The 24,847-nt window shown below is 31.3% G+C and overlaps 1 protein-coding gene and 1 long non-coding RNA gene across 5 annotated transcripts in view; one reads left to right on the forward strand and one right to left on the reverse strand.

Annotated features, from left to right (window-relative positions):
- The window catches only part of LOC116153992 (uncharacterized), a 64,868-nt gene that overhangs the window by 28,242 nt on the left and 11,779 nt on the right, over positions 1-24,847 (forward strand). Inside the window, exon 4 of one of the 2 annotated variants that reach the window (XR_010381673.1) lies at positions 15,136-16,507. The exons of the other annotated variant lie outside the window; for it this stretch is intronic. This is a non-coding gene — a long non-coding RNA (uncharacterized LOC116153992). Of the gene's footprint in view, positions 1-15,135; positions 16,508-24,847 lie in introns of those variants that run through there. 2 annotated transcript variants of the gene reach the window in all.
- Positions 1-24,847, reverse strand: part of PHF14 (PHD finger protein 14) — a 139,453-nt gene that overhangs the window by 27,375 nt on the left and 87,231 nt on the right. For 2 of the 3 annotated variants that reach the window (XR_010381672.1, XM_031454961.2), the window contains exon 17: positions 12,946-13,063. Coding sequence is in view for 2 of the 3 variants with exons in the window: in XM_031454961.2 (XP_031310821.1) it covers positions 12,946-13,063 (118 nt within the window). In the remaining variant the exon portion in view is untranslated. Of the gene's footprint in view, positions 1-12,945; positions 13,064-21,594; positions 22,158-24,847 lie in introns of those variants that run through there. The other variant, XM_010979608.3, reaches the window with a different exon arrangement.

Genomic DNA, 24,847 nt, shown 5'->3' on the forward strand with positions numbered 1-24,847 from the left:
TAGCCTATCTGCAACACCTTCCAGTAGGAGCATCTTTATCAGTCGATTTGTTTTAAAAATTACCTCCAGGCTTTCTGCTCCAATTCATTAAAAAGATCAAAATAGATCCCACTGAACAAAGTACTTTTCCTTTTCCTACTACTAGTGGTGTTTGTTTATAACAGAAAAAATTATCTTGAGTTTCTACATTATGAAAATTTAAAATGGCTTCAGAACAAAATCTAATTTGAGAATCTCTTGCAACAAGGAAAAGAAAATACCTATTTCAATATATGATGACAAGTTTCTAAAATGCAGGCTGTAGAATCAGGCAGATCTGGGTTTGAATCACTCTTATACCACTTATTAACTGTGTGATCCTTACTTCTTTGAACTACATTTTTTTTTTTAACCCACACTTAAGAGATGAAAAACATTACCTACCTTAAAGACTCTGTTGAGGATTAAACATGATTATACATTTTAAGTGCTTAGATAATGTTAGGCACATAGAGGTACTCAATAAATGTTCATTGCTATTATTATTGCTATTATAGTACTTTCTTATCTTTAAAATGCCCCATTTTTTGACCCAGCAATTATACTGAGAGTTATCTGAGCAAAGGAATATTGTACAGTACTTAAAAATCTAGTTAGAAGAGTATTTAACAATATGGAAAACTGTCATATATGCAGTTACATGAAAAATATATATAACATAATGTATAATATAACTGCAATTTTAGAAGAGTACGATATATTACTGAAACATGAGCAGAATGTAACAGCTTTGGTGCTATTATTACAGGTAATATTTAAATATTTTTCTTTATGCTTTTTGGATTTTTCAAATAGACTACAATAACCATGCTTTACATTTATAACAAATTAAAAAACACAGAGTGTATGCAATTTCTTTTTTTTTTTTTTGCAATTTCTTTTTCTGACTTCAACTTTCTCCAGAAACACAGAGTCAGAGAAAATTAAAAAGTATGGGGGAAAAAAAAAGAGTAAGAAACACATATTTTTTAAAGCAAGATTTTTATATAAAGGATGCTAGTTTTATTATACTAGAAATTTGCCAATTTGAATTATTACTCTCCAGCTTTTAAGTTAACAAGTCAAATAAGAGTCTAACACTTCAATTGTAGCATATTTAATCATATCTCCAAAATAATATTTTACTTGGCGATCAAATGTATATGCATTCTCCTAGTTAAGCATAAACTATTTAAGCTTTATAGTAAAAGGAGGCTATTAGATAGTGAAAATGGCCAGCTAAAACTTATTGGTAAATTTATCACTGTGTCTTAATTATTTGACTAAAGGATAATATTTTAAAAGACAGAAAATCTCCTGATGAATATTAACTCAGAGAAAGTAGATGGATCATTAATTGCTAAATGCCAGGTTTTCCTGTAGCAAAATTGGTATGGTACTGAGCTCTGTGTATAGATGCTGTCACCTGCAGAGCGAGAACAGGAAGATTGAAAACAGGCCAAAGAAGCCTATCAAAAGACCCCCTCAAACCTTAGGGGACAGACCCCCTTAGGTCTGCTAAGAAGGGGGAAAAAGACCCCCTTAGGTCTGCTTTTCCCCCTTTTCCCCTAAGGGGGAAAAGACCCCCTTAGGTCTGCTAAGAAGGGGGAAAGCCAGGGGGGAACAGACTCACTGAAGGCAAGGAAGGAGTCTGTAAAAAGGAGGAAGTTACCAACTGCATCAACTGCCACAAAGAAGAAAAAAAAAAAAAGATGAAGCTGAGTATTGAGGAAGATTGATGGGGACAAACTGAATCTATAGATCAGAGAAGATCCTTGCGATATTGCTGGACAACTTAACAACTTGGGAAGAAGAAAGGGAATATGGTATATTAGCAATCCAGAAATGCTACTATACTGAACCTGAATCAGGTGTCAGCAATCTACCTTGAACCTGCCTGTGGGGTTGAAAGAAAGTCCTATTAGGGAAAAGTCTGAGAATGAGTGATATACCCTGTAGGTACTTTGGTTAGAGACAAAAACTTCATGTAAGGAAGTTAAGAGAGATTAGGGTCAATAGCAGTGGTTCTTAAACTTTAAAGAAGCATAATTATCACTTGTGGTGCTTATAATAATGCTGATTCCCAAGCACCGTTCCAGAGATAACTGATTTTGCAGGTCTTCATGGGCCCCCCAAGTTGTATGTTTAACAGTACTTCAGAAGATGCTAGTACAGGTGGTTTGTAGGAGAAATCACCAGAATTTGTGGTATATGGATTGACAAGTGATGAAAATCTCACAAATTATGATGTAAATCAGAAGATTAAAATTTTTTTTTGAAAAATAAAGCACAAGAAGGAATAAAGTGGTGTTCACCTAACCTATTAAAGTTAAAGGTAATCCATAGGGCCCTGTCAAAATGAGAACTGAAGCAAATAATTTAATATGGAGCAGGACTGGACTATGCTGGCGCTATGGCGCAGTGGGAGGATAGTGTCTTAAAATTTGTTTTACTTAAATTAACATTTTACCAATGGAAAAAAAAAATTAAGAACAGCATATCTGATACTCTCAGAAAGAGAGATTAAATTTTTAAAGTAACATGAGGTTAAAAATAGAGAAATTTATATGCTTTGATTAAGGAAGTATATTACTTATGGTTTCTTTCACTAGGAATCAGGGGAGTAGTTGGCAGAGAGGGGGGCGGGTATGGGGTGTAAAGATAGGGCCATAAGTTACATGTACAAATCACTGCCCTTTGGCTCATACATACAAAGCACATATTGAGATTCTACCTTCTTAAAAGAAAGGCATTAGTAGCATCTGAGAATGAGTACAAATATCCTTATTTACTTAAGAATGAGGCTTTCTCTTGGCACAAATGTTTGTGAGACATATTGAAGGCATGTGATCATTTCATGAAATTCTAAATGTACTTACATAGTATGTCCTAAAAGTTAGTTAACTAAATTTCCAAGGCTCTACAAGGAATGTAAAAGTGCTAGCCCAGAACTTCCCCCATTTCCATCCTTAAAAGTATTCAAATATTTATACAATAAAAGAATGTGTTGCTGATACATGCCCGTTCTCTAAAAGCCATTCATTAGGCTTGATGACTTTCATTGTCAAAAACTGCATACACCTTGACAAAGTGAATTCATAAGTTATCTTACAGCTGTCTTCGGTGGTTTGTTACTTTTAAATTTTATTTATTTTTTATTTTCATTTGAGTTTCAAGTTTATAGTTTTCCTGACCTTGACATGGAAATAATACCTCTCCTGTCTATGGGAAATTTCTTTGATCTTTCTTCACCTATGAACAAAACATGTCTTCAGTTAAAAACAAGTTCCCCTGAAAGGATCACTTATGTCTTTTCCTAGTATTCAATACTTGGTAGAGCCAGTGGTTTAAATATAATAGTAAATCTTTACTTCCTAAATATCATGCTTTCTACTTATAAAATAAATACATTAGTATTTGATCTGTGCGATTCACAGAGTACCATAATTCTGTATTTAATGTGAAATAGTCATTGCCATCAATATAAAAATACTATTTGCTAATATTAAACAACAAATAGAAAAAAATACCTTATAAAATAGTATATAATCTTAAAAGTTTTAAGGGCTTACAAGAGCCTTAGTTTAAAAATAGATTAATTATAGCTTTCACTGTGTCTTTACTCTAGCAAGAAATTAAAACAGACACTTTTGTGAATGAAAAAGTCAGACATGGCCTTAATCTATTTACTGTGAAACTCTGAAAGAGACAAGAAAGATTTTTACTTGGTATGTGTGAAGATAAAAAAAATTAAACACAGAAAACTGCTCTTCAGAGATTACTTTTTAAAAACATTTCTTTCATTTGAAAATCAGAAAATTATCATGGATTTTGAACTTTTCTCTGTGTGGCTAAAATGCTTGCTTATTTTTAAGTATGAGAGGAGATGTCATTTACAGAGCACCTCTACTATTCTAAACATTGCCATTAAAACTTTCACAAATGAGCAGCAACCTGAAGCTCATTGAAGTGAAGCAACTTGCTGAAGGTCACAAGCATTGTAAATAGTTAATATCTAAACCCAGTTTGCTTCTTTCCAGAGCTCATAAAGCTTTTTCCTCTACATTATATTGTATACTTTGACTTTCTGTGTGTTTTAAATTACTCTATTTTCTCGCTCAACAATGGCTCATTTTATAAGAAACTCCATAAATTTAATGGCAAGTTTTTATAAAAAAAATTATCACTTAAAGATATAAACTACTTATGGATACACATCCAAATTCCAAATTCAGAGTTGTCAAAAAATGAGTGTGTTAAAATGTATGTAACATGGCATAACACATGTTCACTATGTTCCCCAACCCCTAATCTGTAGTTTCTTATCAATCTTGATAAGTATTCTATCAGAAAGTTAAGATTAGAATGTTTAAATACATTTGATTTCAGAACTGAATTCCACTATCATGGTTCATACTTTGAATTTTCTTAGCTTAGATTTGAAGAAGCCTGAGTTGTAGGCAAAAGAGTACTTAAATCACAATACGTAGGTTACAAAGGCAATTTTTTAACAGATAAATAATTCTACAAAATGATGGAAAAGTTAAACTAAATGTTTAAATTAGAAGAAAGTAACAATCTAACTGTATCTACATCAGAATACACGAAATCTCTGTTTTTTGAAGCTAGGATTTAAGCCTTTCCTATTATTCAGGTGATACTTTCATAACTCTGAGAACGAGCTAGCTTAATTCATCTAGGACTATCTCTCTGCAATGAACAATGTCTCACAATTGCATTATACATAAATACTGGGATAATAAGTTTACATAATTAACATATTCTACATTCCTTCTGAATTTTCACATTGGTATGTTATATAATCCAATTTTAACATTTCAAATGCTGGGTTAATAATGTAAAAATATTCTTATTAACTTTTTAAAAGCTGTAATGAACTGTCCTTCAGCATCCTAGTTAATAACAGATTTATAGTAGGTGATTTTTTTCTCCAAAATAAAAATAAAAACGTAAAAAAATTTTAAACCAAAGGACAGCATGAAGTTGGTGAGCTCTGAAAGGCATTCCTGTGTATGGCATCCTATTGTACTTTGATGAATTATCTCAGTTATGCTTTAGTTTCTCATCACACACGGTGTTCCACAGCATGCTATGACCACATGCCATCTGAATTAGAAAATGACTTGTTTTCCCAGTTTGTAGGAAGTATAACTTAAAAGGTGACTCAGTTTTCAACTCTTGAAAATATTAACATAGAAAACATTTGTGTAATTTTAGAGGTTCCAATTATTTTCTCTCTGTAAATATGATGCTGAAATATATAAAAATGCATGTCATAAACACTGACAAATTTTGCCTGGAGGAAAGAAATTCTTTTTTTGAAAAGATTCTTAAGGAAAACCTGATCATGACTAATTGAAGTATACCTTAATGTGTATTACACAGTCCCCGTAAAAATTACCTTAGGTTACAGAACTAAGATCAATACAGATTCCAATTCTATTTTAAAGAATAACCATAAACAATCCTTCTTTTCCTGAAAATTGTTACTCGGTAAAAATATTACTTATGCATAGGTTTCAGAAACATGTCTAGGACAATCAAGTAAACAACTTTTTTGAGCAGGCAATAACGACAAATAAAGAGTTCAGTACTTAAATGTTCCATTTAAACAAATAACACACTCTACCTTTTTTTTTTAAAGCACAGTACCATCTATAATTATTAGAATTGTTATTGGCTATTACTTTTTTATTGAATTCACAAACCACTGTTACTAGTCTCAAAGTAAAGCACTCTGTTAGAAACTAAAGACTTAAAAGACATTTATACAAACAATTTTGCATGACAGGGAAAATGCTAGGGTAACCAGCAACATCCTGAACTTAGTCTAGGATAAGGTAGAAGATCACCTGGAAGTCTGTGGGCTTTATCCTGCATGCTAGCACAGAGAAAACCTAAAGTTTAAATATTTAACCATAGCCATCACCAACGATAACCACACCACAGTTTTAATTCTGAGGCTTTTAATAAGTCTACAGGATTCTAATTCAGAATATTGTATAAACAAATATTCTCCAGACTTTTACATAACTATATCAGTAAAAAGCAAATCAAAACTTAGTAAAGCTTGGTAAAGCATATTGTTATAACCTCTACTGTCACACAAATCCTAGAAGAATACTGAAATAAGACTGTTAAGCAGTGTTTAAGTTTTACCTGAAAATGACTTATCACTCAACCGTGCTAAATTTAGAAACTTAAAATGTAACCTAGTGCCAGATAAAATCCCAGAGGTCAAATGAATAGTTAAAATATTAAAAAGTCTTTTTTTTTATGGGTCGGTTATATGCTTCAAATTTAGAAGAACTTTAAAGGATAATTCATTTAAATTTTATATTTTTCATAAATCTTCATAATACATAAAACTCAGACATTCAATTTCCAACATCACCAGGTTCAATTAAATGTGCTTGTTTAATGTATTGTGGCAAGATACTCCTTGGAGAGATTGTTCTGTTCAGCTCTTAAAGAGGCAAAATTCTCAATGACTGTTTTATTTGAAAATAAATACTTATATATACATTTACATAAGCATATCAGTAATATAATTCTAGTAGCTCAATGCAGAAAATCTGGAAAGTAAAACAAAAAATTAAAAAAAAATTATACTTCCCTACTTAGGAATTTCTAACACAAATGATTATCAGAAAGTACCACTTGCCTGAGCTGGCATGTCATGCATTTATAGTTTCAGAAAATCTCCCATAGGGATTTAGATGAGATTCCTATGCATGTGAATTCAACTTATTACTACTCAAAAAGAGTAGTATACTAGAAAGATCAAATAAGAGTGAAACAGATGGAGGTCTCCAAGCTGATAGCTCATCTTACACTAGTCAGATAATGACCTGTCATGTACACTCTTTGGCTTTTCACAAAGCAGAGCTTATAAAGGATGAAAAGCTAGGATCATAACTGGCACAGTCACTGTAAAACATGATGTGTATCTAAATTCTCAGTGGCACTTGTGAATATGTATGACTTGGATGAAGCATCTTTAAAAGAAATATTTATACATGTTCATTTAACTATGTCAAAATAAGTTATCTTCATTTGAGGTGTTTAAGCACACAGAAGTTGTTGAGATTTATATCAAGTAAATCCTAGAAAAAAGAGAATAATGACCTGTGCCCTATATTAAAAAAAAATACAATATTAAGTCTACCTTTTAACTTAATATGTAAGTATAGAACATAATTTTAAAGTGTCGGTTGAAGTTTGACTTTGGGTATATGCACTGTGTAGTTTAAAACTGTAAAAAAGTTAATTTTTAGTTTAAAAACCTTTTTTAGTAACTTAAGAATTTGTAAAATACATAAAACAATGGTTCTTATTCCTGACTGCTCATTAAAATAATTTTAGAAGCTTATACAAATTAAAAATGTCTGCCCTCTATCCCTCTCTCTCCCCTTCCTGAACCATTCAATCTAAAAGCCATCAGGTTATGGTAAGCAAAGTAGGTGTCAATGTAGATTGGGGTGGAAGATGACAGGAGATCAGTTTTATATCAGGGAATTAATCATATAATATATATCAAAGATAATGGGAGCGAGTTTTTGGTGAGGGAGTTACAAATATAAAAAAAGAGAAAACTAGAATGGTTTCCAATGCCTATAAAAAACATGTAAGTATAAATGTGAATGTCAATGAATGTAAATACATGTATCTGGTCCTTGGCTCTGTCTACTGAGAAGATCCAGGAGGAGCAACATCCCAGTAACATTGAGCATGTCTATACCAAGATCTTGGTTTCTAAATGCCATTCTCCACTAAAAAAGAACCAGAGCTCCTTGGAGAAATGGCTGATTCTAGGAGTAGGGGAAGGGAAAGCAAAATTTGAGCTTGGAAATCTTTTAGTAAGGAAGCACTCAAAGGTTGCTGGGTTCATATGAAAAGGACACAGGTGCCAGGTAGAAGTGGCAAAACCCAGCCGTAAGTGGTTTCCATTAGCCAAATTTGGGACAATTTTAACATCAAGATAAATAATGCTAATAAACAATATAACCCACTGAAAACAGAAAGTAAAAGTTTGATGAGGAATAGGATATTTACAGTCTCAAGATTCTTCCTCACAAGTTACTTATTAATTATTAAGAGGAAGAGAATGGAGAAGACTTGCAGACAACTCCTCAGTCAAGTGATTAAAGTTAACATCACATCTATGGTTCAAACTGAAATCATGTGTCACCTGACAGAATGCATACTGCATCACATCTGTGGTATTCTTATCAGAGATGCATAAAATGAATCTAACTGCAAGAAAAGATCAGAAAAATGCAAAGTGAAAGACATTCTATAAAATAACTGTTCTGTAATTTTAAAAAGTGGCAAGGCAATGAAAGTCAGGGAAAGACTAAGGGACTGTCCAGATTAAAGACTAAAGAAACATGAAACTAAATGCAATGAATGATTCTGTACTGGATCCTTTTGCTATAAAGGACACTACTAGGACAAATAGCAAAACTCCAATGAAGTCTGAGGATTAGATGGTAATAATGTGTCAGTGTTAACTTCCTGATTTTGTTGGTTATATTCTGGATATGTAGGAGGATGAGAAAACACTGACAGATGTAAAGCAGAGGCATGTCAAATGTATTTTCAGGAAGATCACTCTAGTAAGAGTATAGGACTATGGTCTCCAAACTCTGCTACGGATGTACCCCAATACTAAAATATTTTAAATATGCACTTTACATATGTGTGAAGTTATGTATCTGTTCTATAGTATTAATGTTATTTACATTATAAAACACACTCAGACTTAAAATTAAAATAGAATGCTATTATACAGAATTAGATTACTTTAATTAGTCATTTTGTCTGTCTCCTGGGGTGCAAACACTTCATTCTGACTGATTCTAGTGAAGAGAATGGATAAAAGAAAAGATGAGTCTGGCAGACTTATTCATATAGCTTCTAAAATAGGAGGAACTGATAGAATGAGGAAAAAGTGAGGCACTGAATCAAGTAACAGTGAAGAAAAGGAGCAAAGAGCAGACTGGAGAAATATTTAAGGAAGAATACTTTAGAAGACTCAGCAAGTGATTTTCTATTTGGGACAGAATGATTAAGACTTAAAGATGGTTCCAGGTATTTGCCTTGGGAGAATGGATGTAAGTAGAGATGGAAGGAAAAATGAAAGATGGGTGAGATGCAGGAGGAAAATAAAATACACTGCTTTTCCAGGCATGTAGCATTCATTAGCAATAGTATCTTCACAACACAGTGAAGAACAAGGAGAAATACCTAACGCATGGTGATTGGTAGCAATGAACTAGCCCCAATGAATATGAACATAGCACACTGTCTAGATAGCTGCTGCCTTGGTCAGGTGTCTTTAAAGTACAGCCTATGGGAAAAGGTATGTTTTGTGCATGTGTGTTTGTATGTGTGTAGATTTGTATCTCCGTGTGTGAACATGTATACTGATATACCTGTGTCCATGTAGTTGGTCATTTTTGAAGAAACCTGAAGTGACCACCTAGGTTTTTGAAGGATTGATAAGGTATAGAAAGTCTTATCTTATCATACTTTGTGGGTCTGGGTAGAACAGAAGTCATTCTGTATACAAATACTGAATCATCATAATGTACATCTGAAACTAACATAATGTTGTAAGTCAATTATACCTCAGTAAAAAATCATTTTACTGTTAAGTAAATTGTTATTAAATCAATATTATTAATTTAATATACTTAGGTATATTTTATCTTTCATAGACTGAAGTTTAAAATTATGGATTGAGATATGATGAATCTTAAGACTTTTGTGGAAATCCTGTAATTCCATTTCTACAATTTCTATAATTATAAGCAATGGTCAGGATTAGTGACAGAATATTTTTGCCATCATAAAGCCCAGAGCAAAAAACTCATTACCTGAAAGACAAAGTCATCTATAAATATGTTATGCTGCTGACAGTATACATGGCATATTTTAGAGTTTCCCCTAGTATGCAAAATTTGGAGACAACATTAGCAGTTAAATAATGTTTAAAGTAAAATGCATTTTTGAGTACACTTTCAACTATATACCCTCACCTTGTATAATCTAAAATTCTAAGAAAAATAAATAATTTCTTGCTTAGGAGTCAAATTTTTATAATAAAAGTTAAGACTTCTTGGACTTAGTAATCCTGACTTCCATAGAGAAAGGAAGTTGGATATATAGTTTATGGCAATAACAACTTTATATTTACCTTCCCCTACCTAAATTTATTGGCAACTGATACACATCTTTTCTCTTGGCAATAACTAGTTCTACCTTAGCTTTTCATGTCATTAAAATATATGAGCATGGCAAATATACCCACTATTACCTAACAAATACCATTCCACCAAAACGGATAGAAGAAAATGAAGGATAAGCAAAATATATTAACTTTTATTCTGGGTTTCTTTTAGGCCCTAAAATGATACTAATTTTCTTGACTCAGATATTAATAATACAATACTTTCTTAATTTAAAAGCTTCTACAGCAATTTACTGATTTATAAAGCATGACATTATCTATCAATGTTTTCTTTTTGGCACCCAATACTAGTAAACACCTTAAAAAGGAAAATGTAAATAAACAGAAATTTAATACCTGCTGGTTAGGAATAGAAATCTTCAAAGTGAGCAAAACAATTGATACAAAACAAGTATTCAAGGGAATGAATTAAGTTTCCTTAACTTTCAGTTTAACTATCACATTAAATTTAATTTTTCATTGGAAAAAAGTAGAAGTATGTAACATTCATGTTGGTATGATAAAAATACAAATCCATTTCACCACTGTAATCCTTATTATAAATTGCTGTGACATTCAGCAGTTAGATACAATATTTAGATGAAATTTTGAAAATGTTAGCTGTTTATATTCAGTATTCATTCAATCCCAGGTCAAAGAGAATACAGCAAATACAACGCAAGTTTTCTAACAACTGCCTTCCTAATGGATTTCCATTCAGAGTCCAAAGATCTTATTTTCTGGTAGAAAGGGAAAAACCAAGACAAGAACATCTTACCCTACTCAGTGATACTGGCACGTACTGCATTTACAAAATATTCATTTTGTATACTGCCAACATATGTGAAATATGCTCTCTTGCATTTTCAATATTCATTAATGAAATTACTGTGTAACTTAACAAAGCCACTCTCTGTATTTAATACAATGCTACATATTTACAGTAGTACAGTCTTTTCAAAAGAATTTATACAAAAAGGCTTATTTATAAAATGCAGTAAATCCTTTTCAAAAGTTGCTTCCTTAATTGCTTTTTAAGGTTAGAAGAAAACCCCAAACAACAAACACAACTAGAAAAATTATATTATACCATAAAAAGTCCAATAAGACAACTATTTAAAAGCTATAGTACGCCACTAAGCTTTTTTCCTTTACATACAATTTCTGGAAAGCATTTTAAAATTATGCAGTAAGACTTTTTGATATTAAATATGCTCCCTCTTAAATCTGGGTCTTAATAAAATAACTGGAAAATAATTCTCGATACTGTATAGTTTAAAACCTTGGGGAAAAATCCTTGATTATTAAATAAAATACATAGTATATCCTATTTTAATACTTATTATATAAACATGTAATATTTTAAATAAATTTGGTTATTTAAAAAAACTCTTCAAATAGTTTTTTTTTTTACTATAGTCAAATGCTTTTCTGCCATTTTAAATAAACTTTTGCCGATGGCTTCTGTGGTAAGCCGGAATAAATCATTCTAACTGATATATTTTTGATTCCATGATCAGACAGGGCATACGTGAGATATGCTCCCTTGAATTTTCAATATTCTGTATCAATTTTAGTTCACTCTGAGAAAAACAAATGCACTTACAAGTGACATTTAGGAAAGATGGCTTGAGGTCCATATTACAATAGTTAATTACCATTGTCTTTTTAAGGAAGAACAATTCGATTAACCCAGAGCTGATCAGACTGTCTGAGTTCAAATATATTCAATATTTCTGTCAAATGAGTCAAAACAGCAGGAATCTAGCTACTTACTCACACATTAAAAAAAACAAACACAATAGGGACAGACTGGGAGTCTGAGATTTGTAGAAACTGACAGGTAAATGTAGAATAGATGAACAAGTTTATACTGTATAGCACAGGGAAATATATACAAGATCTGTTAGTAGCTCATGGTGAAAAAGAATATGAAAATGAAAATATGTATATTCATATATGACTGAAAAATTGTGCTGTACACCACAAATTGACACACTGTAAACTGACTATAACTCAATAAAAAAAAAACCCACAATAATCTTAAACTGTGGATCATCACAATTTAAGGTTATAATATTGATATTCAAAAGACATAATTTCAATAATTTATTTTTTGTGATAAACTATGAAAAAACCTATTAGAAATTTCAGCCTTTCCACTCATCTAAAATAAATACCAGAAAAAAAAATTTAGGTTATGAAAACTAGTCTTCTCCAAGAATAGACCTTATAAAACATTCACAATATACTTATTTTACCTTAAGATGAGTCATCTATAAAAATAAATTGGATTTTATTGGTTATTCTTTGGGTTAACTTTTTTTTTTTATCAAAACAAATTTCCCTGGCATTCCCTAGGTGTGTTAAATTAACAGAGGGTGACTTTTTTTGGCTACTAGAGAACTATTTAATATACTACACAACATGAAGGGTACACAAAACAGCTAAAATATTTTAATGAGGAAATTTATATAACTTAGTAGAGCTCTTTACTCTTGAATTTAAGGGCAATAAAATCACCATGGCAATATATTCTTAAAGTGCATTAGATTAAAATATTGGTTTCTCATATTCCAATTTTCTTTACAGTTAGGAAGCTGATGGTGAGATACAGAAAAGCTATCAAAATAAAGAGAAGCAACACTTTTTCTTATTGGTTCCCCCCTTACCTTAGAAGATGAAGAATCACACTCCTGACATATCCATCCATAGCCTGTCTGTTTAGGAGACTTTTTCAAAGGAGGATCCAGACAACCAAAATGGTAGCATAGTCTGCATTCATCACACCTGCAGGGTGAACATATTTATGGTATATATTAATAATATTTAAAAAAATCTTTTTCAGAGAAAAAATAGCAAACTATTACATATTTCAACTATAACACTGTTAATTCTATCCTTAGCTGACAAGATTATTGTTTATGACAATCTACACCTGAAATAAATGTTTTAGAAAAAACCCCCAAAACAATAAAATTGACAAACAAAACAAATATCATTCAGAGCACTTTGATAGTAGAAGTGTTAAGAGTATATGAATGTGTATAGCCATATGTTCAAAACTAGCAAACATTAACAATTTCAATTCTGAACTTCAATAATAATCACTTGCCAATTAGTTTAAAAGTGTTTAATAAAATACATATAATTCAATATTATGAAGTATATCCAATACATTGTGATTATTTAAAAAATTTTAGAATAATGAATTCTACTAGGCTACTCTAAGCTTAATTTTATTTAAAATTCATGTACCTCATCACTCTCTAAGTTAAGATAGACTGTAAATAAACTTGCTAATGTTTATAGCATGCTAACACAAACTATAGCAAATGAAACCATTCTAAGAATTTGACATTATTTTCTAAAACATAAATTTTCTCAAAATTTACCTGTCACTGTAGGTGCATTTGGTTTTTCAGAGTACCTTCTAGTACATTCTAAAGCTTATTAACAAATGTTTTGATAGTATATCTGCCACCTATGATGTACAAAATCTAAGAGAACTATCATACCTATTCTTCGTTTCAGACAATCTCATCCTGCTGACAATGAAGAAAGATCTGTATTATTTCAGTGTTTTGTAGAAAGAAATTTGCATCAGTTGGAATAGAAAGACCAAAATTTAACAACAAATAACAAAGATGTATACATCTTATAGAAAGGATTATACACCAGATTTTCTTTGTGCTTTAAAAAATACTTTCTCTAAACCTATCTATCAGATTCTCTTTATAAATACTTTCTCTTACTGATTTTAAACTTTAAAAGTTGAGAAAACCACAACTAAGGAATCAAGGAGGCAATTCTATAGGACACATATTACTTGAATAATGTACAAAGTTACTATTTAATAACCTTTATTAGAAAAAAAGGGGAAGGAGCTATTGTAAACAACATACAAAGAAAAACAATTGATTTTTTAAATACTATCACAATAAAGGAAACTATAAATCTACATTTATAGTAAAAATTTCATATCATGCTACAAAACCCAATCTCCCAAAGACTCATTTTGGGGATCAAAAATTTCAGAAAATTTAGCAACTTAGCTATAAGGTATAAAAAGTTTAAAACACAATTGCATGTCATAAATTTACCCACTTCTTCCTCTATAACTTTTTCCTTATGAACCAAATAAACTTATGTACTTTTCCAAAACTTTCGTTTAGACTCAACAGATGGATCTGAATAAAAGTGTTTACTATAAGAATTCTAGCTATAGTAAAAATCAAATCAAACAGGAGTAGCAGTACTTTATTTACTGTGCTGGTATTATAAATAAACTATGTAAAAGTGTTTTAAAAAACAGTTAAAATGTTCAAATACCTGTTCTGGCATTAAGAAAAAATGATAGAGTAGAATAGACTACACTGTATAGCACAGGGAAATATACACAAAATGTTATGATAACTCACAGAGAAAAAAATGTGACAATGAGTGTGTATATGTCCATGAATAACTGAAAAATTGTGCTGAACACTGGAATTTGACACAACATTGTAAAATGATTATAAATCAATAAAAAATGTTAAAAAAAATGATAGATAACACCTAACATCAAATATAAAATAAGACTAAATGGCAAGCCCACACAATTTTATGTTTTTTCTTCTCAGTTCTACTTATCTTTCAGTAGTCAAAATTTCAATTAAATTAAACACATGGTTATAGGAACCTTCAGAGTATAAGCATTTATGAGTTATAAGAAGGCTGAGATTTCTAGATAGCTTAGGGCATAGTCTTTCAAGCATGGAAACTAGTATTTCAGTCATCTTTAATGCGAAATTTAAAAAGAATCACATTCTTCGTTTCATCAAGAAAATCAAATATAATTTACTCTATCTTTGTCATTTCAGGGTCACAAGTATGAGTAACAGATGCTGCTACGTCTAACAGTGTGCCAGCCTTTTGTGTCTGGAAATGAGTACCATCAGTCTACTGTTCTGTTTAAATTCTTGTATTCAACCTTTGGCTTGAAAAATATCAGCCACTACTTTCTGATATTGTCAGTGTATTTGTCTAAGCAGTATTTCCCCAACAGTAATTTGTTGTGGATTCAGAAACCAAATCACTTAAGACAATGCAATTGACAGTCAAAATAAGCATGAAAATGAGAACTACTGAGTTAGGTACATGGACTCAATATTGGTTAACTATAGTCTTGTGCTTAACTTCAGGTTTTTAAGCAAGTTCAGATTGCCAATAATCTGGGCTTTTGATAGGTAGAGTTATGGTATTAATGTTTTCCTAGTTCATATCAAATTACAACCTAGTTACTGCATGTTGACTTTGTAAGACTGTGCTGTAATAACTTGCAAATTATGATTTCTAGTGTATAACTAGAGTCAAACACCATGATGAATATAAAGGTGAATCATAATTCATTACTTTTCACCTTCATGTACTGAGGTAGTTCTTGCTCATATACATATATATTTCCAGCTAATAAATTAAGAACAAGTTTCCTACACTGGTATAATTTGAATTTGCAGCTGATTTCAGTTAACTGTAAACTCAAGTTATCTTTTAGCTCAAGAATAAATGCAAAAGGCAAAAAAAAGACAGTATATGCTAGATTTGTTAGAAGATAATGTTGATGTATATGCCATTTGGAAATGGCTTAATCCTCAGTGATTTCTTCATTAGTGATACCTTCTAAAATGATTAGTCTGCAGGTGGAACTCATCTATTTGTGACGGGTCCCAGAGGAAAGGCACAATTTGTTTGTTAGAATCAGGATGATATGGGAGTTCTCCCAAATTCACCTACTGGTAAATAAAATGGTAATTCCAAAGCTAAATAGCAAAAAAGGGGTAGTTAATTCCCTTAGGAACTGCCAAAATTCAGGAGAGGAAAAAATGAAAAGAAAAAGAAATAATGCAATCTTGAAATTAATAGCTCTGCTAATAAACAAATATACAAATATAAACCCTTTCTAAAAATGACTAAAATTATTTCCATGTGGAAAAATATGGTTGTTTCTACACTAGAATATTTAAGTGAAAAAAAAAAAGCTATAGCTTTATTTGCTGGTAACAAAAATATGCTGAAAGATACAAGTGAACTACAGCAGAATTTGTAAGAATTAATGTATCACAGACAAACGTAAGAGACATCATTAAGAATTCTAGAAATAAAGAACAATTTAGTTGGTAAAAATATTGGATTACTTATTTCATGCACACACACACCACTTTGTAAACTTTAGCAAAATTTTGTCACCCAACAAATTATGGCTAAGTTACAAATTTAGATCATTTTAAAAACTCAAAAATCAGAAACTCATAAGGATCTGCAGTCATTCTGCTACCTAAAAGCGGAAATAGAGTAGAAGTAATTATTGATCAAATTATTATTTCTGACCTTTACCTCTACTTTTTACATTTACTTGGAAACACATGATTGCAACACATAATACAGTACATATTTATCAAAATAGTGAATAAAATGTTTTAAAATCTTGTGCAAAAGGAGTCACTGACCCACAAAAGTATGGTGATATAACACAATATACTTTATTAAATAACACAAATGTCCATGTAGTAAAAACAGACTATCATAATATACCAATAATACATATATTATAGGAAGGCAATGTTTTAAAATATTAAATGATAATATAAAACTAACCTATAAAGAAACACTATGATTTTTTTATTAAAATGAAAACTGGATGCTTAAAGAAGTATCCTTTAAACATCTAATAAAATTGTATACATTAACATTTATGCATTCTAAAATTACAATTTTAAGTGAGATAAAATAAACCCCATATATAAGAAAAGGAAACCTGATTGTTTAATTAGATTCATACAACTTCCTAGGCATCAGATTCATAATGGATACAGATGTAAGTAATAAAGCAGCTATATATATATATATATATATGGTCTTTCACACACTGATTTAACAAAATGCAGGGACCAAGTAAATAGTTCTATTTGTATTTAAAATACTTACTTAGCATATGGTTAAGTATAGCACCCTAGACAAAGAACAGGAAGAAAATGATTTATGTTCATATGTCCTATGATCCACAGAAGCAATCAGTCATATTTACCTGATTACTCAGAATATGCATACAAGTAAAAAGAAACAACTGATTTATTTCTGTCTACGCCTAAGAGACAGACCAGTGTTCCAAAGGGTTTCTTAAACTCCCTTAATTTCCAATTGATAATTCTCCCTAGGAGAGCACATGAAATAACTACTTTTTTTAAACTAACAAAAAAAAAAATTAAGTGTACCTCCTATAAAAATAATTTATATCCAGATGATAAGCTAAATTCCAGGAAGAAGAGAAGTCCATAAGATGGGACTGGAAAATGATGTACATATTATTTTATAATCAAGTTGATCCATAATCACAGCTATTTTTTTATGTCAATGAACATTTTACTTAGATCCCTTCCAAGTCTATATAGAGTGAAATAAAGAACTGACTCTGAAAATGTATACTATTTCATCTGTTCACTTAAAAAACACACAACTAAATGTCAAGAGAAGTGATAGGTTGGATTTTCTTACTTTTTCATCATTTCTAAGTGAAAAGTCTATACAAGAAAGATCAAAAGAATTGGTCTTGGATCTTGACCTTACATAAAATCTTACTAGCAGCTGAAACACGTACACAAATGTATTAACCAGGTAGTGACAGATTCTTACATTGAACAGTAGCCAATTATTTCAATTACTCATTTTAACAGATGGAGAAAATGCAGGATTGTGGCCCGTGAGTTAAATCACTTTTAAAATAATACAAGCTTGCACAAAATTCTGCATTCTGTCAATATTAGGATAACATTTAATACCAATAATGGCAAAGTTTATTCCTTATATTTTACAATAATTTTAGTGCAAATCACCTACATGAGCATTCTCTAAACAAAATAATTAGAAAATGTCTTTTATATCATATTTCACAAATAAAGACTAATGTGGAGGTCTTGAACATATTTTCATTAATGCTACTATAGACTTTTATCACATGCAGTAATGAATGAATGAGTGGTAAGAAAGACAAAAATATCTTTTACATATAAAAGTGTATTAATTGGAAAAAATATGTGGATAATTATTGAAATCCAAATTCATCTTTAATGATCGCTTAAATAAAGGGATCAATTCAGTTAGCTACATCTATAGCGGCCAGGTCAGAAGCTTAAACGTGAAATGAAAAACTAAAACATGAAGCAAAAGAATTCATAGAAAAATACACAATGGGGCCAAGTACCTCTTCACAGCATGAGAGAACGATTAGACATTTCCATACCTGAAACACGTCTGCTCTGTTCTTTAATAAACTGATCTCCATCTGCTCATGCCCTTGGAAATTTTTCAGCAGTACAACCTGCTGTGCTCAAGCCCCACATAACTTTGTATTTCCCTGTTCATAATTAACTAATTATGCTCTAATCAATAGTGTAGATCTTGATTTACAATGTAAATCAGATAAATGAGTTAATGGCTGGGGGTCAGTCTCATTTTATTTACAAAGCCCGGCGTGAGCATCCAATTTCATTATTATCTTATGTACCTCTGAACAGCAGTGAATCTTATCAGCAGGACCGCAGAAAGTCTTAAGAGTACTGGGAGAAAAAGGCATAGGTTTTTATAAAGAAAGCATTTGCAAAGCATGTCCATCTCAAAAATATTTTTAATCACAATGCTTATTAGTATTATGTAAATTGAAAAAGTGCTGTCTCAGACAGGTAGGAAAAAATTTCTGCCTTCATATGCCATGTAACTCTAAAGTTGAGTCTCTTAAATAGGTTTCAATTGCCAAAATTGATTTCAGAAAATTAAAAAAAAATTTTAATGTTAATATTTCCATTCTGCTAAAGTCCTTCTGAATTCTGTGAAAAGATTTTGGTGAAATAGTAATGAAATATTCCCATATTGTGAGTCAAGTAAAACAGTGGTAAGTTTTGTCAAATAAGAAATATTTGGTGTTTAAAAAGGGTGGTTTCATTAAGTAATAGGATGTAAAAACAGGGAAATGGGATGAATGTTAATATTCTTATTACTTATTGATTAGCAATCTATTTTAACATCATAAATGTAAAATCAGATACACATTCAAGAAAGACATGAATAACAATTATATATAAGTGATAAGTATCGTTTACAAACTTGAAATGGATAATGGTTAAAGCTAAATTTTGTTTTCATGTTAAACATAACCCTCATCTCAAATTTTTTCTTAACAAAGGAATTAGTGAATTATGGACAAAGGCTACTATGTTCCTTGATTCATTTCTGTACCTAAAATAGTGCTGTCCCCATAACAGGTATAAAATAAACATTTGTTTCACTGAATTTATGTATAATGGAGAAGTTGTACTGTATGTGCTGTAGATGAAACTACTATAAACTTTTATCTAGAAACAAGTATTTTTGAAAATTTAAGGGCCCTTTGAAGGAGATGAAAGCCATATTCAACCAATGTCAACCACAACATAGTGATTCTTTTAAAAATATTATATATTAATAGTTCTCAAAGTGGTGTCCCTCGTCAGCAGCAGCAGCATCACTTGGGAACTTGTTAGAAATGCCAGTTTTCAGGCCTCATCCCAGACCCACTGAATGAGAAACTGCAGGGAGGAGGAGGAGGTAGTAAAACGGGCAGGACGAAAATAAGGAGCAGAAGAGGGCAGCAATCTACTTTTTAACAAATCCTTCCTGTGACTCTGATGCACTACAAAATTTGAGAACCACTACTATATACTGCATGTCATCCTTCCTGTATTTCAGGGTCATTTAATTTCCTTCCTGATATTTCAGTGTGTTTTTTCCTTTCCCTATTACATGACAAACATCATTGACCTGTTGGGCTGTTTTCTCTTACATGTGTCTGTGAAATATGAAATATTTATTGTGTATTTCCTTAGGTACACATTAATATCTCATTTGAATAGCAACTGGACCAATTACAAAAAACAGCTAATTCATTTTACACTATGGAAATATGAGAGTTTAGAAGATTATCAGGAGAAAGTGTTTTATTCTACTCTCTTCGAAAGTTCTACTCCAGATACACATTTGCAGGACCAATGAATGATCTTATGAATTAAGAGGTTTATATTTGTGACATGTGACAAAGATTCTTAGGTCTAGCACCAAATATGGAACAGCATATCCACAACTGACGTTTAAGGTGGAGAATGATGATAATATGGCACTCTTAATAGAACCAAGGTGGAAAGGATTCTGATTAATAGTGATACCAAAACCACAAGATTTAATGATTTCTCAGAAAATCTAAAATAAAATGACCATTAGTAATTTCTCACCATATATCAAAGGAGGGCCAGGTCCTAATGCACTAGTATATTCTTTTAAGAAAAAGGCAATCTGTCATTTTTCTTAAAATCAGTTGGAGTTGAGCAACAATAATAATTACCAACTTTTTCTTAAGCTTATGCAGTGACAAGTGAACTTATTCTTAAGAAAGAGCCTATTGGTTTGCTATAGCTCATTAATATTTTTCCTCCAATGTTATAAGAGTTTTCAATAAGTTAATAATCTCAGTTTATACATGTTTTATATAAATATTACTTTTATAAAACATTCAATAATATGGTACCTTACTATAACTATACACTAGTAGCATACAGCAACTTTATATTTACACTTGCTTTTGATTATCTGTAACATTTCCTACTCTATTCCTAATATTTAAACTATTTTTAAATTGCCAATGTACCTGAAAAGATATCCAAAACAACATTTATAAATCAGGGCATTCCAAGAGACATGTTGACAATTTACATGTATAATGTGCATTTCAATTTCTGCAAAGAGTCTCTTCTAAATCAGTTCAAGATGGAGTGATGAAATATTCAACATGTTTCTGTCGTTGACTTAAAACTGGATCATTAAAGCTTGAAGATCAAATTTTAATTCTGTAAACCTTTGGAAAGATACAGATGTTGATGAAGATCTTTCAGCTGGCAGGTTATATATAGTCAATAAGCTCTGTATCTCTCTCCTTATTTTGCAACCTCATTCAAGGTTGAGAAAAAAAAAATCACACTAAACAGAGAAAGTTCGTATTAAATCAATAAAGACTGAATAAATTTAGGTATTACTAAGACTATCTAGAGATAAACACATATATTCTTATTTATGAGCTTAAAATCTGAAGATGTAAAAATTGCATGCTAACAATATTACTGCTTTCACACTAGGACTGATGAGTCAAAAGTAGAGTGCCATATGCTTTCACAAGTCTTTCACTTTTGCTGAATATTATAAATAGAAGTAACACTTAATATAGAGTCTATAGTTGTTTCCCAATGCAGAATTTCATATATGAATATATGTATTAAGTTGGATGAGACAGAATAGCAGACTAATGGAATGCATTGTCTTTTTTGTTTGTTACTAGATTTGTTCAACAGTGAGTAGCACATAGCATGTAAGTCCCACAGGCTTCCATAACTCTTCAGTAAGTCCAAACACTGTATATCATTCGCCAAAGAAGCAAGAGGGGAAGACATTACTTAATAGAACAATTCTGACAAGACATTATCTAGTATTTTTTTTTAACAATGCACATATCAAATGTTTCTGATTAGTGCAAAAGAAAAAAGAAAGAAGAAAAAAAGAAAAGAAAAGAGAAGAATCCAGGCAGGCAAATTTAACTGCCTTGTCAGTCCAAGGAACAAACCAATCAATTACAGTCTATCCAAACCTGACAAGCAAAGGCAACTTTTTGCAGTGAAAGGTTATGGGAAGGACAAGATAGCTGTTCTCCTTTACTGTATGTACTCTATTGAGGGTGTTATCCACATTTTTAAAATCACACTTATAAAAGAGGTTTCCAGGATTGCCTCCGAGGATGAGCTGTGGCAGAGTTGGGTCTCATGAAGGGTATCTACACAGTAAAGTGATAAGAAAAGAACATTAACATTTAAAGATCACAGCAGCTCTCCACTATGTCTTACGAAACATACTAACAGTACCACAGTAGATTCAAATAACATGTAATCTAGTCCAAAAAGAAAGATACCCTAAACCTAAATGCCATGATCTTGTAAAGGTTCTTAGTAGTTTAAGTGGAACTTTTTTACCATTTGAAACATTGAGTTGCCTCCTCTTGTATTATTTTTAGTTGTCAAAATAAATATCTTACTAAAACAAAAAAGAAAATATAAAAATGATGAAGGGTTTGTATTTACATTAGCAAACATGTAGTTCGATTTATAAATGATTTTAAAGATAGCAGTGTGCTACTTTTTTCATCAAACATGGCAATTTAACAATACCTAAGAAAGCATGCAGCTGTGCTGAAACAAGCACATCTAATCAGTAGGCTACAGGACTGGTTCCACTCAACTATGGAGTCTCAGGGAGAAAATTTTCAGGTGGGCTTATCCCCTGGACCTACACTGCCTTCCTTATTTAAAGACTATATTAGAAATGTTTGGTTACAGTTATGAAAAGTATACCCCTAATTTGCTATTTTAGTGATCTGTGCAATAAAAATGACAAAGAGTATACCTCACTGTAAAGGCCTGGTCATTCACTGATGACAAATACACTAATTCTGGCCAAACTTTCAAAACTCATTCACCTGCATTTATTTTTCCAAACTTTCTTTAGTGTTTCTTGTCTTTATTTTCCTATTGGCTCATATTTTCAGAGGAGAAATTTTAGGTGCCTAGTGATTAACTTTTTTTGACTGTGTTAAACATAAACATTATTTCCTTCAGAAATTTATTTCTGTGTAGATGAGGTGAAACTGCCACACATCATAGAAAAGTTTGTTTTAATACGTAACTATTAGATGTGTTCAATGCTTCTAAGTTTCACTGAGAAAAAGAAAGTGAAAAGTGGCACAATCACAGACAAATAAAGCACTGCTGAGAAGAGCTACCATGCCAAACTGAATAACCTCCAAAGAAAGGGAAAACAAAACTGTACAAGAAAAAAAAATAACGTGAAACATAGTTTTCAGAGAAATGTACATATTAACATATGAGAAATAAATACAATAGTTGAATTCCCTTGTTGAATAACAGGGAAATAGGAAGAACTGAATTCCCTTGTTGAATAGTCACGTGGTAACTTTTCTCAGTGATTCAGTCTCTTAAGTGATCAGCTTTATGCACATTCTGAACCTAATATTCTGAGAAGCACTTTGCAGGTTAAGCACTACTAGGTAAGCATAATCCAAGAGGAAGCAACCACATTGTTGACCAAAGAAGTACATTTAACTGTAAATTACATGCACAAATGATAGAGACTAGCAAACAACCCAAAGATATATTTGTATTTAACTTTGATAGGAATTTGAATATAGATACATTAGATATCTTAGATATCTGATTTAAACCCTAATTAAATCTAAATTTAACTTTGAAAAAAACTAAAAAGCTATCACTAATACTCCTCCACCCTAAAATTTCACTTAATATTCTGAATTTCCCTTTAAGCCAGAATAAACAATGTGACTTGTTTTGGCTGCTACCTTCCAGGGACAAAAGACTACATGGTCTTTCATATCAAAAATCAAGTCTTGGCTTTGCATTTATTCCATATGCTCCTAGTTACAATTAATGTAGAAAAAGGGAAATTAACTATTTTCAAAGGGCTTCCTTGATGTGAGTGAGCACCAGTGGTCTGTATCTTGTTTAGCTGGAACTCCCTGGCAAGAAGAAGCATCTATTTTTGCCCAAAGTGAAATATGCAAAAGCAGTGCAGTGTGGTAAGGCAGTATGACTAATGATTAGAGCATTTTAGCTACACAGTCAAGACTGCCTAGACTCAAAACCCTAATTCTACCACTTTCTAGTTGTGTGATCTTAGACAAGTAATACTTCTCTGTTTCCTTGCCCATAAAATAGGGCTAAAATCAGTATCTGGCTAGTTGGACTTCCCTTGAGGATTACATGAGATAAAATATGGAAAGCGCTAGCACATTGGCCCCTAGCAAGAACTCTATAATCTCAGCAACTAATATGAAGAACAGAAAGTTTACCAAACACTACAGTAGTATTTTTTGGGAGGTTAAGAAAGTATATTCTAATACATAATTTATATAATACAATTTCAATATATAATTGGAATAATTTCTATTTCATGATGCTCACTGCCTCTGTACCTCAGTCTTCTAATCTCCAAAATGGAGATGTGCATACCTCACAGGACTGCTGCTAAAAACTGAAGGAGATAATACATTTAGAGAGCAGAGAACAGAGTCTGGGATAAGTATCTAACATTAGCATTATTTTAATTCCCAATTTATAAAGATTTTAATATTTCTCTGGGGCTTAATTAAAATGTTAAAAATATGAGATTTTTACACATTATGTAGATTCTTATACATTATTACCTAGATATCCAAATCTATCATCAACTGCAAAATTTTTATCCAATCTTATCTACAAATTAATTTCACCTCTAATTTCATTAATATGTCTATTTCATACATCCAAAACTATACAAAACCAATACAAATCAAAGTCTTATTATAGGAGGAACAAGATGTCTAAGTGAAAAAAGAAAGGAAAAAAACAGAAAAAAAAAGTTGGTTTCTAATATTAGAAATTGTTTTATATGATT

Source organism: Camelus dromedarius, chromosome 7, assembly GCF_036321535.1.
Source record: "Camelus dromedarius isolate mCamDro1 chromosome 7, mCamDro1.pat, whole genome shotgun sequence".
NCBI classification, from domain to species: Eukaryota; Metazoa; Chordata; class Mammalia; order Artiodactyla; family Camelidae; genus Camelus; species Camelus dromedarius.